The 15,997-nt window shown below is 36.1% G+C and overlaps 1 protein-coding gene and 1 pseudogene across 1 annotated transcript in view; one reads left to right on the top strand and one right to left on the bottom strand.

Moving 5' to 3' along the window:
* LOC131824756 (transmembrane protease serine 11F) overlaps positions 1-15,997 on the top strand; it is a 97,257-nt gene that overhangs the window by 59,661 nt on the left and 21,599 nt on the right. Inside the window, exons 2-3 of the mRNA XM_059163622.1 lie at positions 3,132-3,283; positions 4,954-5,072. Coding sequence (XP_059019605.1) covers positions 3,132-3,283; positions 4,954-5,072 — 271 coding nt within the window. The remainder of the gene's footprint in view (positions 1-3,131; positions 3,284-4,953; positions 5,073-15,997) is intronic.
* Positions 10,678-11,430, bottom strand: LOC131818595 (CUE domain-containing protein 2-like; annotated as a pseudogene).

Below are 15,997 nucleotides of genomic sequence, written 5' to 3' on the forward strand. Positions count from 1 at the left end.
TTTTCAGGTTTTTTTCAGAGTCCATTGTTCCATATGTAGCTATAGGTTCTGTGTGTCAGTGAGAGGAGATGAGCTCAGGATCTTCCTGGGTCGCCATCTTGAACTGGAACCAACAGTTGCATCTCAGAATTATTTAGCTTTTGTATGCAAATGATTATTCGGATGTAGGATCTGGACTGTGTTCCTCTCATTCATCTTTCATGTATTCAAAGAACAGCAACATTTATGTTAGGAATAAAAAATCTTCTTTACCATGATGCAATGTTATCATGACTTACTGTGTGTTTATAACCCCCCAAATTTGACAGAATTTGAATCTTGTCATTTTTTGCATCTTGAAGGGCTCAGATAAAAACAACCAAATCGCCAAAACTTAGGAAAAAAAGGAAGTGAGAAAAGAAAAAGTGATAAACAAAATATCCACAAACTGAATAATCAAGAATACTTAATACCACAGATTTTGTAGATGGAGACTTCAATTAGGGTGAGGAAGGAAGTATTGTATATGGGGATACTAATAAATTTTTGTTTGTTCTGGGCTGTGTGGTGTCAACTTTAACAGTTGCTTTTATTAGAGTCCTGCAAACAGGTGTCAGTGACACAACTGAAATAAAATAAGTCAAAGAGAAAAAGGCATTAAATGGGTACTTTCCATTTGGCTCAGACCCAAGTGTAAGGATAGCACATTGGTCATTATTAACAACATTGATGTCTGAATTGAAATCACTGTCTTTTCCTTTAATGTTTCTCATCTTGCCGAGAGGCACAATCACTTATCTAGACATCAAAACAAGGGAGCCATTAATCCTTTCCTTGTCTCACAACTAAGTAAACAGCCAACAAATGTCAAGAATTGGAGCTAAATTGATCTCTTCTCCACCCCCTGCTTCGGCCTTGGCTCAGGTCCTCATGCATCGTCCTCACCATCTTTCTCCTGGACCTTCAAAATAACCTTTAAACTGGCCTTCCTGTCTGCACTCCTGCTCTAATCCCCATCCTGCGATTATCCTAAATTCTCAGTCTGATTACATTGGCTCCCCGTCTTCTGCAGAGTCAATTTCAAACTTTGTACTTTGGGTTATGGGACTCCTCATGACCCAATCAGCCCACCAGCCTTGGCATATCCTCTTTCTAGTACAGTAGTGCTGAGAAAGAATGCAATCATGCACATACTTTGGAGACCACAAATTCCTCAAGGGCAAAAGCAGTATTTTATATTTTCACTCCCAGTGCTAATTACAGTAGCACCCCCCACACCCTCTGTTTATTAGAGACTTCACCTTCTGTGGTTTCAGTTACCTATGTTCTACCTGAAGCAGATGATCCTCCTTCTGACTTGTCAGAAAGTAGTAGTAGCCTGATGCTAGTCACAGTGCTTGTATCATTCATCTTACTTCATTTCATCACAGAGGCATTTTTTTCATCTCGCATCATGACAAGAAGAAGAATGAGCATGGTGTAGTAAGCTGTTTTGAGAGAGATCATATATATATATAACTTTTATTACAGTGTATTGTTATAATTGCTCATTTTATTATTATTGTCAATCTCTTACTATGCCTTATTTATAAATTAAACTTTATCATACATACGTATGTATAGGAAAAAAACAGGGTTTGGCACTCTTCACAATTTCCGGCATCCACTGGGGATTCAGAACATATTCCCAGGGGATGAGAGGGGACTACTATATTAGTAATGAATACCATTTCACATCCTTAGTATTCCCCCTTTTTTGCACATGTTAATTTTTTTTCTGTTCTTTTCTCCTTTTTTATGCCTGGAGAACTTTTAACACTCAAAGTTGAATCATGTCACCTGATAAAACATCCTGTCACAGACCTCCAAAAAGTTAATTGCTTTCTATTCCTGCATCAAGTTTTATTTTGGCACATTTCACACTATATATTAATTACTTGATTCTACATCTGTATCCTCTTATAAAAGAGTAGAGTTTCCAATAAGCAAAAAGTATATCTTAAAATCTTTGTATCTCTAGGCATCTAGAACTGCTCCTGAAACATTGTTGTGTGGTAGGTACCATCCTAAGAATGCTATTATCTCATTTAATTAATAAGTTTATAATAAATATTGTTAAATAAGATTAAAAATATAAAATATCTTACTTGAATTATATTAAACACTGAATATTATTCTGTTATTTGGAAAATAAAGTTAACAAATTTTGATTAATAAATAATCAAAAGATAGATAATCTTAATAACAAGATATTTTGAGTGGGGAGGTAGTATGTGGGCAGGTATAGGTAAAAGTCAAATGGAAATAGTCTTCTTCGGGACTGGAGTCTTATCAAGTACAATTCACAATTTCTGATTTCACTGGGAGTGCTAATAAAATATGAAGAACCATAATCAGGTCTTCAAAAGTAATGTTGCTACTTTTAAAAGAAATTATTAAGAAAATTCCTAAGGTCATTAAAAAAGTATTCATATAAAGGTGTTTTTTTGTTTTGTTTTGTTTTGTTTTTTATAAACATATATTTTTATCCCCAAGGGTACAGGTCTGTGAATCACCAGGTTTACACACTTCACAGCACTCACCAAAGCACATACCCTCCCCAATGTCCATAACCCCACCCCCTTCTCCCAAACCCCCTCCCCCCAGCAACCCTCAGTTTGTTTTGTGAGATTAAGAGTCACTTATGGTTTGTCTCCCTCCCAATCCCATCTTGTTTCATTGATCCTTCTCGTACATATAAAGGGTTTTTTTTTAATTTTTAATCAAGTAGAATTGATGAGATTATTGTATAAATCTGTTGCTAGAAACTCCCTTTTTAAAATATGAAAATGTTATTTATAAATTACCTTTTTAATAACTTAATCTTTGTGTTTCACCATTCAAATATCAAATTGCTAATATGTCAGACAAAATGCCATAGGAAGATATTCTCACTTGAATGTCAGTATCAGTAGAACTTTAACCAAAATTTGTACTGTGATTGGGGTATTGGGAAAGTGTATACAAATTAAATCCTTGTGTTCTTTTCAAGATCTAAGTATCCTATTATTAGTTAGCAGTATAAACTATTTTTTAGAGGAATGTAACAAGTGGACATAAAGTGGAATCATAATGACTTTCTTATTGTTTTATTATTGTTTCTATTATCACAGACCACTTGAATTTTCAGAAGCTGATTACCCACGAGTTGAATATCAAAGAAGACAGCAGTTTTGGGATCCTATACGTCTAGCTCTTTTCACTTTGGCAATTGTAGCAATCATAGGAATTGCAATTGGTATTGTTACGCATTTTGTTGTTCAGGGTAAGTATCCAGGTCACATTTCTATTGCCTAATGCTAAGTGCTCTATGACTTAATATCTTGAAATTCTCTCGTATAAAAAATACTATTTGCATGATATTAAAATTTTAATTACTAATCTCTTATTGATGTTAAATTATTGTTTGCTCCAGTATTGAGTTCAGTGTTACATATTTCCAGCCAGTGAGACTTGCAACAAACATTACATGGACAGACAAATCTAAAAGCGATATAGTTTTGGGGCACCCGGGTGGCTCTGTCAGTTAAGCATCTGCCTTCAGTTTAGGTTGTGACTCTAGGACCAAGATCACTGTTCAGCTGGGATTCTGCTTCTCTCTCTCCTTCTGCCCCCAGCCCCACTAGTGCTCCCTTTCTCTGCTCTCTTGCCCTCTCTCTCAAATAAATAAAAATTTTTAAAAGTGATAAAGCTTTAAAATAAGAAAGGTGAAAATCTTAATCTTTAAAGACAAATCATACCATGTACCCAGTTTCATATTTTTGTTCCAAAACCAATACAAAGCAGCTGCTTAAGCTATAGCCAATCAAATAATTTCCTTGATTTGCTTCTGCATCTTCTCTTTACCAATCTCCCCTCACTCCTGTTGGTGGAGGGGTCCTAATCACTTTTGGTTTGTTGTTGCCCAACTGGAATTACTATTTGTTCACATTAACTCCTGAAAATGTGAATGTGCTCCAGTTGATTTTTTTTTTTTTTTGAAGATTTTATTTATTTGAGAGAGAGACAGGGTGAGCAGAGGGAGAAGAAGAAGTGAACTCCCCACTGAGCAGGGAGCCGGAACCCAGGACCCTGGGATCATGACCTGAGCTGAAGGCAGAGGCTTAACCAATTGAGCCACCCAGGTACACCAACCTAGTTGATCTTTTAACATCAACAAATAGTTGATGGTTGAGGACATCCCTACTAGGCTCACCCAGAAGGGGTTATTTACATGACCTGAGCAAGGATTGAACAGTGGGTGGCTAAGGATAGCAGTAGAAATAAAGAGTTCTCCAAGGTCACTGAAGTTTGGCCAGGGAGGAAGAAAGTTAGAATATGGGTCCACAAAGCCTAAAATGGGGTTTCAGGCAATATGATTAAGGCTGAAAAACAATCAAGATTTTAAAAAAAGAAAAGTAAAAAGACCCTAAAAAAGGTAGCTATTACATACTACAAATGTTGTCCTTGACAACGGAATTTTCAGTGGTATGTCAAGAGTAGACTGCTGAGAATTAAGAATAGGCAAAAAGTGAAAACAAGAATACTAATATTTATTAGCAGCATAGAGAAAACTGATAGCCTGTTCAATGTATCTTCACAACACAGCTTACCTAAGATAAATCTGTGGTATAGTTCTTTGAGGAAATTGATCATTTTTATATGACTTTCAGCAACTGCTTTCAATATTTATTTTTCATTTTGCATGTCCAATTGTATGAAAATTTTGATATGCATAAACACTGTAAAAAAATATTCTAAAGTGTACTTGGAGGCCTGAATTTTCTATTTTAGCTGGATACGATAATACAATTACAAAATGTTTGAAAAATGTCCACAATAACTTTTGTACCAAGAAGAAATAAATTGCACTATAGTAAACCTATTTCCTGGGGTTGGGAAAATAGAAACTGATTATATTTAAGCATGGATCTTTTATTTATGTTTGCCTTTCAGATGATAAGTCATTCTATTACCTTGCCTCTTTTAAAATCACAAATATAAAATACAAAGAAAATTATGGAATGAAAAGCTCAAGAGAGTTTATAGAAAGGAGTCATCAGATTGAGAGAATGGTAAGGCTAATAGAAATTTTAAAAGTTCACATGTTTTTCTATTTCACTTTCAGTGTGGTTGCTGTAAGAAGTTAGTTTCTCCATCCCTCAAACTCTTCTTATGAAAAACATGGATACTATCTAAGCCATATGGTTGTGAGGATTAAATAACTTAATATATGTAAAATATTTAGAATAAAGTTATATACCATTAAACATATGTAGATTAGAGTAGGCTACTAATTAGCAACCAAGAAAAGTGTTGGTTGAAACAGATGTGCTTCCTACTTTTAATTCTTGATTTTCTGTCCTGGTTCATTTTCCTTCAACTTTTTTAACATAAGAATATATGATTTCCATAGTGTATATGGACCACATCTTCCTTATCCATTCATCCGTTGAAGGGCATCTTGGTTCTTTCCACAGTTTGGCGACTGTGGCCATTGCTGCTATAAACATTGGGGTACAGATGGTCCTTCTTTTCACTACATCTGTATCTTTGGGGTAAATACCCAGGAGTGCAATGGCAGGGTCATAGGGAAGTTTTATTTTTAATTTCTTGAGGAATCTCCACACTGTTCTCCAAAGAGGCTGCACCAACTTGCATTCCCACCAACAGTGGAAGAGGGTTCCCCTTTCTCCACATCCCCTCCAACACATGTTGTTTCCTGTCTTGCTAATTTTGGCCATTCTAACTGGTGTAAGGTGATATCTCAATGTAGTTTTAATTTGAATCTCCCTGATGGCTAGTGATGATGAACATTCTTTCATGTGTCTGATAGCCATTTGAATGTCTTGATTGGAGAAGTGTCTGTTTATATCTTCTGCCCATTTTTTGATATGATTGTCTGTTTTGTGTGTGTTGAGTTTGAGGAGTTCATTATAGATCCTGGATATCAACCTTTTGTCTGTACTGTCATTTGCAAATATCTTCTCCCATTCCGTGGGTTGCCTCTTTGTTTTCTTGACTGTTTCCTTGGCTGTGCAGAAGCTTTTGATTTTGATGAAGTCCCAAAAGTTCATCTTCGCTTTTGTTTCCTTTGCCTTTGGAGACATATCTTGAAAGAAGTTGCTGTGGCTGATATCGAAGAGATTACTGCCTATGTTCTCCTCTAGGATTCTGATGGATTCCTGTCTCACGTTGAGGTCTTTTATCCATTTTGAGTTTATCTTTGTGTACAGTGTAAGAGAATGGTCGAGTTTCATTCTTCTACATATAGCTGTCCAATTTTCCCAGCACCATTTATTGAAGAGACTGTCTTTTTTCCACTATGGAGTATTATGCCTCCATCAGAAAGGACGAATACCCAACTTTTGTAGCAATATGGACAGGACTGGAAGAGATTATGCTGAGTGAAATAAGTCAAGCAGAGAGAGTCAATTATCATATGGTTTCACTTATTTGTGGAGCATAACAAATAGCATGGAGGACATGGGGAGTTAGAGAGGAGAAGGGAGTTGGGGGAAATTGGAAGGGGAGGTGAACCATGAGAGACTATGGACTCTGAAAAACAATCTGAGGGGTTTGAAGTGGCGGGGGTGTGGGAGGTTGTGGTACCAGGTGGTGGGTATTATAGAGGGCACAGATTGCATGGAGCACTGGGTGTGGTGAAAAAATAATGAATACTGTTTTTCTGAAAATAAATAAATTGAAAAAAAAAAAAAAGCAATGAATAGTATTTTCATTTCCATAGCTATTTAAATAGTGCTTTTCCTTTAACAAAACAGTGTTTTTAGTGTTGCTGCACAAGAGTGTTCCCAAAAGCAATTTTGAATAGAACTCATTCATTTAAGTCCTCTGTTATTTTACTATATCCTCAGATATGTCCAAAGTCTTACTGTTTCTTTAATTCTTCTTTCTCAAAACTTTATGCTTTCAGCTTCAATTTGAACTGGTTGCTTTCTAGGTCCCCTTCAGAGAGGTAACCTGGGTCCCAACAGGATTGCTGTAGTGTGTGTGAGCCATTGCTTCCTGCATCTCATATTTTCCTTGATAATGGTGGGTTATGTCCGCGAGCACCTTCCTAAAGAAAAAGTGCATGGGAGAGAACATTTCATTATTTTATGTTGAATAAATCTTTTGTTCTACAGTCCACTCAAGTGACAGTTTGAATGTAAACCTTTAAATTAAAAATCATTCTCCCTCAGACCACCTGAAGCTTTGGTTCACTTTTATTACTCATTATATTTATTTCTCATTATACGAGAAGTTGTGTTTCTTTTTCAGTAATCTCTTCTTTCTCCAGAAACTTTGTACACTCCTTTTTGTTTTCTGAGATTTTGTAATGATGTGTCTTGGTATTTGGTATTTTTTCTTTCATTCATTTTTGTTGGGATATCACTAGACTTTAGAAAGAGCGTAAAACATTTTAAGGTGAATATCTAAGAACCCACCACCAAATTTCAGAAATAGAACCTTACCAATATCTAGGAAACTGCTATATGTTCTTTTTCCTCTCTTCTTCATAGTTAAAAACTGTTTTGAATTTGGAATTAATCATTCTATTGTTTTATTACCAAGGTATGCATACTCAAATAGCATATTATATACTTTTGCCTCATTTGAAATTTATGTAAATATAATCATATTATTTCTTTCTGTGACTTTGTTATTTCACTCAACATTATTTCTTTGAGGCTTTCCCATTCTGATGCATGCAACTATAGCTACATCATTTATTTTCACTTCTGTGTAGAATGTCCTAGAAAGAATATACTACTATTTATTAATTCATTCTAAGGTGGACAAATATTTCAGCTATTTTCACTTTTATAATTATGATAATGCAGCTAATTAACATCCTTGCAAATTAGTGCATGCGCTCCTATCCATGTGCAAGAGCCTTCCCAGGTCATAAACCAAGCAGATGATTTGCTGGGTCATAGGTTTTGCTCATTTTAGCAGATTCTGATCAGTGGTTTTCCAGGGGGTTTGTAGACATTTGCACCACCACCAGCAGGGAATGAATTCGTGTTGCCCTACCTCCTCATCAAAATTTTCTACAAAATTGAGTTTTGCCAAACTGGTTGGTATGTATACATGTATGTATGTATTTATGTATGTACAGTAGTAACTCATTATGAATTTAATTTAATTTAATTTAATTTTCCCTATTATTAATAATGTTCATCAGTGGTTATCAACCATTTGTCCTTTATAGATAGTACTCTTTATTTTTTGCCTATTTCTTTTTTTTCTTTATCTTTTTACTGAACATACACTGTAATATGTCCATTTCCTTTTATAATTTTGTCTTTTAATTTATCCTCAGAAACATTTTTTGGGAAAAAGAGAAACATTTTTTGGGAAATGAATGCTTCCTGTTGAGAAATGAATCTTTTTCCATTTTGTGGCTTGGCTTTTCATTTTCTTTATAATACATTTTAATGAACAGTGTTCTGAATCTTAGTATAGTTATATACATCATTCTTTTCTTTTATTATTAGTGTTCTTTGTGTTTGTGTAAGAAATCCTTTCTGACCCTGACCCTGATATCACAGTCTTAAAAAAATCATTTTTCCTTATTGCATTTAAGTCTTCTTTATTCTACATAGAACTGATATTTGCATATGTGTTTGACTTAAGAATTTAATTTCATTTCCCCCCTTACATGAATAAGCATTTCTCTTAGCACCACTGGTTGAACAATCAGTCTTTTCTTGCCTGATCTGCCATGCCATTTCTGCCACTAGTCAAGTTTCCATGGGTGTATCAGGATATTGCTCTGCTCTCTAATCTGTTCTGTTGATCAGCCTTTTTTCCACTGTGTCAATGCTACAATGTTTTATCCTCTATAGTTTGACAATAAGTGTTGTTACCTGTTGTATTAGTTTCCTAGTGTTGTTGTACCAAATTACCATAAACTAGTGGCTGACAACAATAGAAATTTATTCTCTCACAGATATGGAAACCAGAAATATGAAAGCAAAGTATCAACAGTGCTGGCTCCCTTGGAAGGCACTAGGGAAGAATCTTTCATTGCCTCTTTCGGCTTCTGGTAACTTCAGGTGTTCCCTGGCACATAGCTACATAGCTGCATTCTTTGTCTTCATCCTGACCTTTGTGTTTCTCCAGTCCAATAAGGACATTGGATTATGAGATTAGTAAATCTAGAGGTCTAGAGAAATAATCGACATCTTCACTTATTTATATATATTTACTGTATTTCACTAAAACTTTGAAATATTTTCCTTAAAGGCCTTGTTCATCTTTGGTTAAATGTAATATTAGAGGCTCTTTTTTATCATTATTAATCAGTATCTTTTAAAGAACATTTTCTTACTGGTTTTTATTGGTGTATAGAAATATTTCTGGCTTTTGTAATCTCTTTTCATGCCCCTTCTCTTTTGTATTTGGTATTTTTAAGTGCTGAGTTTCTCCTAAAGTTTTTAGGGCAGATAGATTTTCTTCTTGGCTGTGTTTCTGTGACTCATAGTCTGGTCCAGGGGTTCACAGTTTTGTCTCCCAAAAGATATTTGGCAATTCCTGGAAACATTTTTTGGTTGTCACACTGGAAGGAGTGCTCCTGGCCTCTAGTGTCTAGAGGACAGGAATGATGCAAAAACACCCTTCAAGTCACAGGACAGCTCCCTACAACAAAGACTTATCTGGCCCAAAATGTCAATATTGCTGAGGGTGAAAAATCTTCTTCCAGCCTGTGACTTCCTGCATCATATTTTATCAGTTATTTTTACTTCACTTGTTGAGTTCAGGAAAAGAATTAAATCTGTCATCTACTAAAGAAATCATATTGATTTTTGTCAGTGTTACAGATTTACCTCCATTTTCATACCTTTAATATAATTTTAATGGGTTTTCACAAAAAGAGAGAATATATAGTCAATTGGCCATCTTGAACAAAAATCTTTGCATATAATCAAAGTTTACCATTTCAAAATTAACTAGTTTTTAGAATCAAAACTAAATGTCCGGGATGCCTGGGTGGCTCAGTTGGTTAAGCAGCTGCCTTCAGCTCAGGTCATGATCCCAGGGTCCTGGAATCGAGTCCCACATCGGGCTCCTTGCTCGGCAGGGAGCCGGCTTCTCCCTCTGCCTCTGCCTGCCTCTTTGTCTGCCTGTGCTCGCTCTCTCTCCCTCTGTCTCTGGCAAATAAATAAATAAAATCTTTAAAAAAAAAAAAAACTAAATGTCCTTCCATAAGAGTACCTCCAAATACTTGAATATTTTATTTTCCTTTTTCTTCACTATATCTCATTCTACTTCAAATTTCTCAAAGGGCAATGAATACAATTAAAATTTTATGCAATGTGGATTTGTACATAATAAGCAAGTAGGGGTTTTCTGGTTAGTTCCAATATCTTTTATGATGACAACAATTTATTGACCTTTTATTTTTTTATCATCAGAGACTGTTAAAGTAATACGTTCTCAGAAATGTGAAAGATTCTCTTATGTTATTTAACTGTAAATTTTTTCTTTCTCTTTCACTTTCCTTTTATGAAGCCAAATTCCTTACTTCTCCTGTCCCCACCCATCCTCAGGGCCATCTTTACTGTTCCACAGGCAGCTCCAAAAGGAAGTTAACGCTGTGGGGCAAGGAATAGAAAGCAGGGTAAAGAAGGGGGATAGGAGTTAGGGCAGGTCCTGTGTGGGGTTATAGGGCTTCTATATTCCTCTAGGATCTGACCCTGAGAGACTTTGATAGATTCTGGTGAATGCCTCCAGTGGAAATGGTACTGGTTTGAGGTTGATGTATGTGACCTTCACCTCCTTGGCCTCAGGGTTCTGCACATCTTTAAACCACTTTGGTGCTCATTACCTGGTTGTTGATGTATTAGATCAGCTTCTTGAGGACCTCCTTGGGAGCACGGGCTGTAAATCTTCTGATCTTCTGTCCTATCCACCATCATGTACTTCTGCAGGATGAAGGACTTTAGCTCATCTTTTCGAGGGCCTCTGAAGCATCTGGGCAGGTCCTGGTTGGGGCCATTCCAAGCTGGAGGCCCCTCCTCCTTCCCCTTTACCAGCATTTGCACAACTTCTTCCAAGTCTCCCTGAGCTTTGGCCAGCACCCACTGGGTCTTCTCCACTGAATAAGGTGGGAACACCTCCAAGAGTACATGCACCCTGACAGTAGCTCCTCCTCAGCACTGGCTACCTCACCCTGGGTGTCCATGTAGGAGAAGCCCTAGCCTCTTCTTTGAGTTTTTCAGATCATTGCAGGGGCTATGTGGAAAAGGGCACCAGACCGTGGACTTCAGAGCTCTGAGTTGGCAGGTTCTCTTTTTTCCTGGCACCACTGAACTGCCATGAGAGTTTCTGCATCATGTGCTCTATTGCACCCCTTGGAATGTAGGCAAAGCCAAGCACATAGGCCATCATAATCGCAGTGAAATCCTCCATCTCATAGGAAGATGAATTTTATTTCTTCCCTTATGATTTGGATGGCTTTTATTAGTTTTTCTAACCTGATTGCTCTGGCTGAGATTTTTAAAACTGAGTTAAGTAGAAGTGGTGAGAATGCACCTTTTCTTGTTTCTGATTAAAGGAAAACTTTTCATTCAGCTTTTTCCCATTGAGTATGTTAGCTGTGGACTTGCCGTATATGGCCTTTACTATGTTAAGGCACATGCCTATTGTATTAAGAGTTTTTAATCAGTAAAGGATGTTGAATTTTATCAAATGCTTCTGTCCCCATTAAGATGATCATATGATTTTTATTCTTCATTCTGTTAATGTAGTGTATTACATTTATTAATGTACTTATGTTGAACCATCCCTGCATTCCAGGGATAAATCTCACTTGATTATGGTGTGTGATCCTTTTATGTGCTATTAAATTTGGTTTGCTAGTATTTTTTAGGACTTTTGCATCAATTTCTATCAGGAATATTGGCCTGAACTTTTCTTGTAGTCTCCTTATCTGGCTCTGGTAGCAGGGTAATGCTGACCTCATAAAATGAGTTTAGAAGTATTTCTTCCCTCTTCAATTTTTTGGAAGAGTTTGAGATAATTGGTATCAGTTCAAGAAATGTTTCATAGAGTTCACGAGTAAAGCCATCTGATTTTGGACTTTCCTTTGTTGCACGATTATTGATTCTTGATTCAAATTTCCTTTCTGTTTTTAGTCTCTTCAGTTTTCCTCTATCTTCATAACTTAGTTTTGATAAATTGCATGTTTCTATGAATGTACCCATTTTTTCTATTTTATCTGATTTATTGACATAGAAGTCTCCTAACATCTTTTTTTTATCTCTGTGGTATCAGTTGTAATGTTTCCTCTTTCATTCTTTTTTTTTTTAATTAAATTTTTTATTTTTTATAAACATATATTTTTATCCCCAAGGGTACAGGTCTGTGAATCACCAGGTTTACACACTTCACAGCACTCACCAAAGCACATACCCTCCCCAATGTCCATAATCCCACCCTCTTCTCCCAAACCCCCTCCCCCCAGCAACCCTCAGTTTGTTTTGTGAGATTAGATTTTATTTGCATCTTCTCTTTTTTTTTCCTTAGTCTAACTAAAGATTTGTCAATTTTGTTTACCTTCTCCAAAAGCCAACTCCTAGTTTCATTGATCTTTTCTATTATTTTTCTAGTCCCTATTTCATTTATCTCTGCTCTGCTCTGTTATTTCCTTCCTTCTGGTAGCTTTGGGCTTAGTTTTTAGGGTTCTTTTTTCTAGTTTCCTAAAGTATAAAGTTAGGTTTTTTATTTGAGATTTTCTTTTTTATTAAAAGATTATTTATTTGAGAGTGAAAGACAGAGATAGCTAGTGAAAGAGAGCATGAGCCAGCAGACAGGGGCAGGGAGAGGGGTCAAGCAAATTTACTACTCACTGAGCAGGGAGCCTGATGTGGGGCTGGGATCATGACCTGAGCCAAAGGCAGACGCCTAACCAACTGAGCCACCCAGGTGCCTGATCTTTCTTTTTTCTTAATATAGGTGTTTATCACTCTAAACTTCCCTGTTGGAACTGTTTTTTCTGCAATGCTCAAGGTTTTGGTATGTTGTGTACCCACATTCACTTGTCTCAAGATTTTTTGTCTTTTTATTTTTTTAAAGAATTTTTTGTTTTTGATTTCTTCTTTGACTTATTGGTTATTCAGGAATGTGCTGTTTTATTTCCACATTTGTGTAGTTTCTTACTTTTCTGTTGTTTTTGATTTCCAGTTTTATACCATTGTGGTCAGAAAAGATAACTGATATAACTTCAATCTTCTTAAGTTTATTGAGACTTATTTTGTGGCCTAACATATGATCTATCTTAAAGAATGTTCCATGCACACTTGAGAGAAAAAATGTGTATTCTGCTGCTCTTGGGTAGAATGTTCTATTCATGTCCACTAGGGCCATTTGGTTTATAGCATTTTTCAAATTCACTGTTTCTGCATTAATTTTCTGACTAGATGATCTGTTTATTGTTTCAAGTGGAGTACCAAAATTCTGTACTATTATCTTATTGCTGTCTACTTCTCCCTACATTTCTGTTAATATTTGTTTTATATATTTAGGTGCTCCAATGTTAGGTTCAGCAATAGTTTATTACAGATAGTTATTTTCTCTGGTATCATTCCCTTCCTCAAGGCCCATCTGAAGTCTCAGAGCCAGATGTGTGGTACGGTTTGGCACAGAATGGTTTTGTTTGAATAATGGATTTATTTATTAATATGTGCTCCATTGTTTTTAGCAGAGTTAAAAAATGCCTAATATAGTAATTAAAACAAGATAACAATTGTTTTTTTAAACTAGGAGTTATTACTTTCATTATGTTAAAATCAATGAGTGAAGTATGACTATTTAATTCAAAGCAATATGGCAAGGAATTACTGAGAACTTATTCTAAAACTATCACTGAGCTAGATATCATTCTAACAGACTGATCCTTAATTTCCCCTTGGAGACATTAGGTAATTAGTGCACTCCTGGTAGGATTCCCCACATGGGGGACAGTGCTCTGACTTTTTTTAAAATTTAACAGTAAATATAAATAGAAGTTCTAATATTTTTTACATCCTCAATGAATCATTAGCATCACTTTGAAAAATCAATGCTCAGAATAATCCAGAAGATTATTGCACCCAGAGGTGAGAGGGCTGGACTGTTTCTGTTATACAACAAGGACTGTCCAGGGAAGGCGAAGCACAAGATCCCAGACATCAATAAGTAAGGTACTCGAGTCAGACAAGGGCAGACAAAGACAGCACTTCTGGAGAAGTGTTGGTATGAACTGTTACCAATTAACACTTGTAGAAGTTGGAGCATTTGTGTGTTTGCCCAGTAAATGCAGTTTTACCAAACAAATATTTGCTACAATTTCTCTTTCACCACAATTCATCATCTGTATGTGAATTCAGCTTCTTAATAAATATCTTAAGAGGAAAAAAATTATTTGTTTGTAAGTGATTAGAGACAATATAGTTCCTATTGGCCTAGGCCTCCAGATCATCCAAGACAGGATCCTGATTTTGCTTCTTTTTCTTCTATTGCTCTGTAAATTCCCATAATAAATGGCACAGTTTGGGTAGAAAGTAGCAGAAACCCAATGAACAAGTCAAAGAAGGAAAGAAGGAAGGGAGGAAGGGAAGGAGGAGAGATGATGGCAAAATCTAGAGGTTCATTTGACTTCAGGTCTGGTGGGATTCAGAGGCCCAAACTATGTCTTCAGGCTTTCTCCACGTGGCAGATGATATAGCTTACAACTCTATATTCATATGTTTCCAGGTATTAATTGAAAAGATAAAGACAATTTTCCATAATAGTCCTTGGAGGAAAATTTGAAGAACCAATCTAGTTGGCCAAAGTTGGAATATCTCCTCAATCCTACATTAATCAGTGTGACCAAGGGAATAAATCTGTGTCACCTTTGTGGTAGATGGGAAAAGGGGCAAGTTTAGCACCGTCTGGACCATATGGAATGAGTTTCCTATAGGAAAGAATGGTTCTCTTAGCAGGAAAAAAAAAAGGGGGGGGGGAGTACTGATGAATATACAATAACTCTAATTCTAAAATTTTAATCTCTAACCAGATATCGCTAAACCCTAGACTTGTGCATTCAGTGGTCTACTTGACATTTCCCACTTGGATCTCTCATAGGCATCTTGGTGTTATATCTAAATCCAATTCTTTTTTTTTCATTTATTTATTTTTTAAAATAAACATATAATGTATTTTTATCCCCAGGGGTACAGGTCTGTGAATTGCCAGCTAAATCCAATTCTTAAGTTGTTCTCTTTCTCACTCTGATTCCTATTTTTTCCACTCAGCCAATGACATCACAGTCCATCTAGTTGCTACAATAGTATTTTCCCTTCTCCTCATGTCTAATCCATTCACAAATGATGTTTCTACTTCTAATTCACTGTCTCCATCCTGGACCTAGCTAATGTGTTGCCTCATCCAGGCAGCTTACCACAATCTTTGCCTCCATTCAGGCTCTCTCTATTATCCTGTCTACATAGCAACCAGATGATCTTTTAAAAACATATTATATATTATTTTGCATAAAATTTCATAAGTGGCTTCCAAATGTACTTAGCACAAAATCCAAACCTTTTATGAAGTCCTCCAAAGAATTTAACGCTCTGGTTCTGACTATTCCTCCAATTTCTGCACTCTCCTCCTTGCTCACTGTTCTCTAACCATATTGGCCTTCTTTTCAGATGCTCTGCACATTCTGTTCCTTCCCCCTGGAAGATCATCCCATGATCTTGTTCCTTTGCTTATTGCTTCTGATATTTCAGATATCACTTAAATGTCCCTCCTTGGAGAACACTTAGTCATGATATACCCCCAGTCATTATCCTATGTTACTTTACTCTATTAGTAGTTACATCTTATAATTAATGTATTTTTGTTGACTACTGTCTATCCTTCTACTCTATGAATCTAGAGACCACAACTTTTTCCTTAATAATTTTTATCCGGTGTTGTCACAGTGCCTTAAACATAGAATATTCTCAGTCAATTGCACTGAGTTAAT

This window comes from Mustela lutreola, chromosome 1 (genome assembly GCF_030435805.1).
Source record: "Mustela lutreola isolate mMusLut2 chromosome 1, mMusLut2.pri, whole genome shotgun sequence".
Classification (NCBI taxonomy): domain Eukaryota; kingdom Metazoa; phylum Chordata; class Mammalia; order Carnivora; family Mustelidae; genus Mustela; species Mustela lutreola.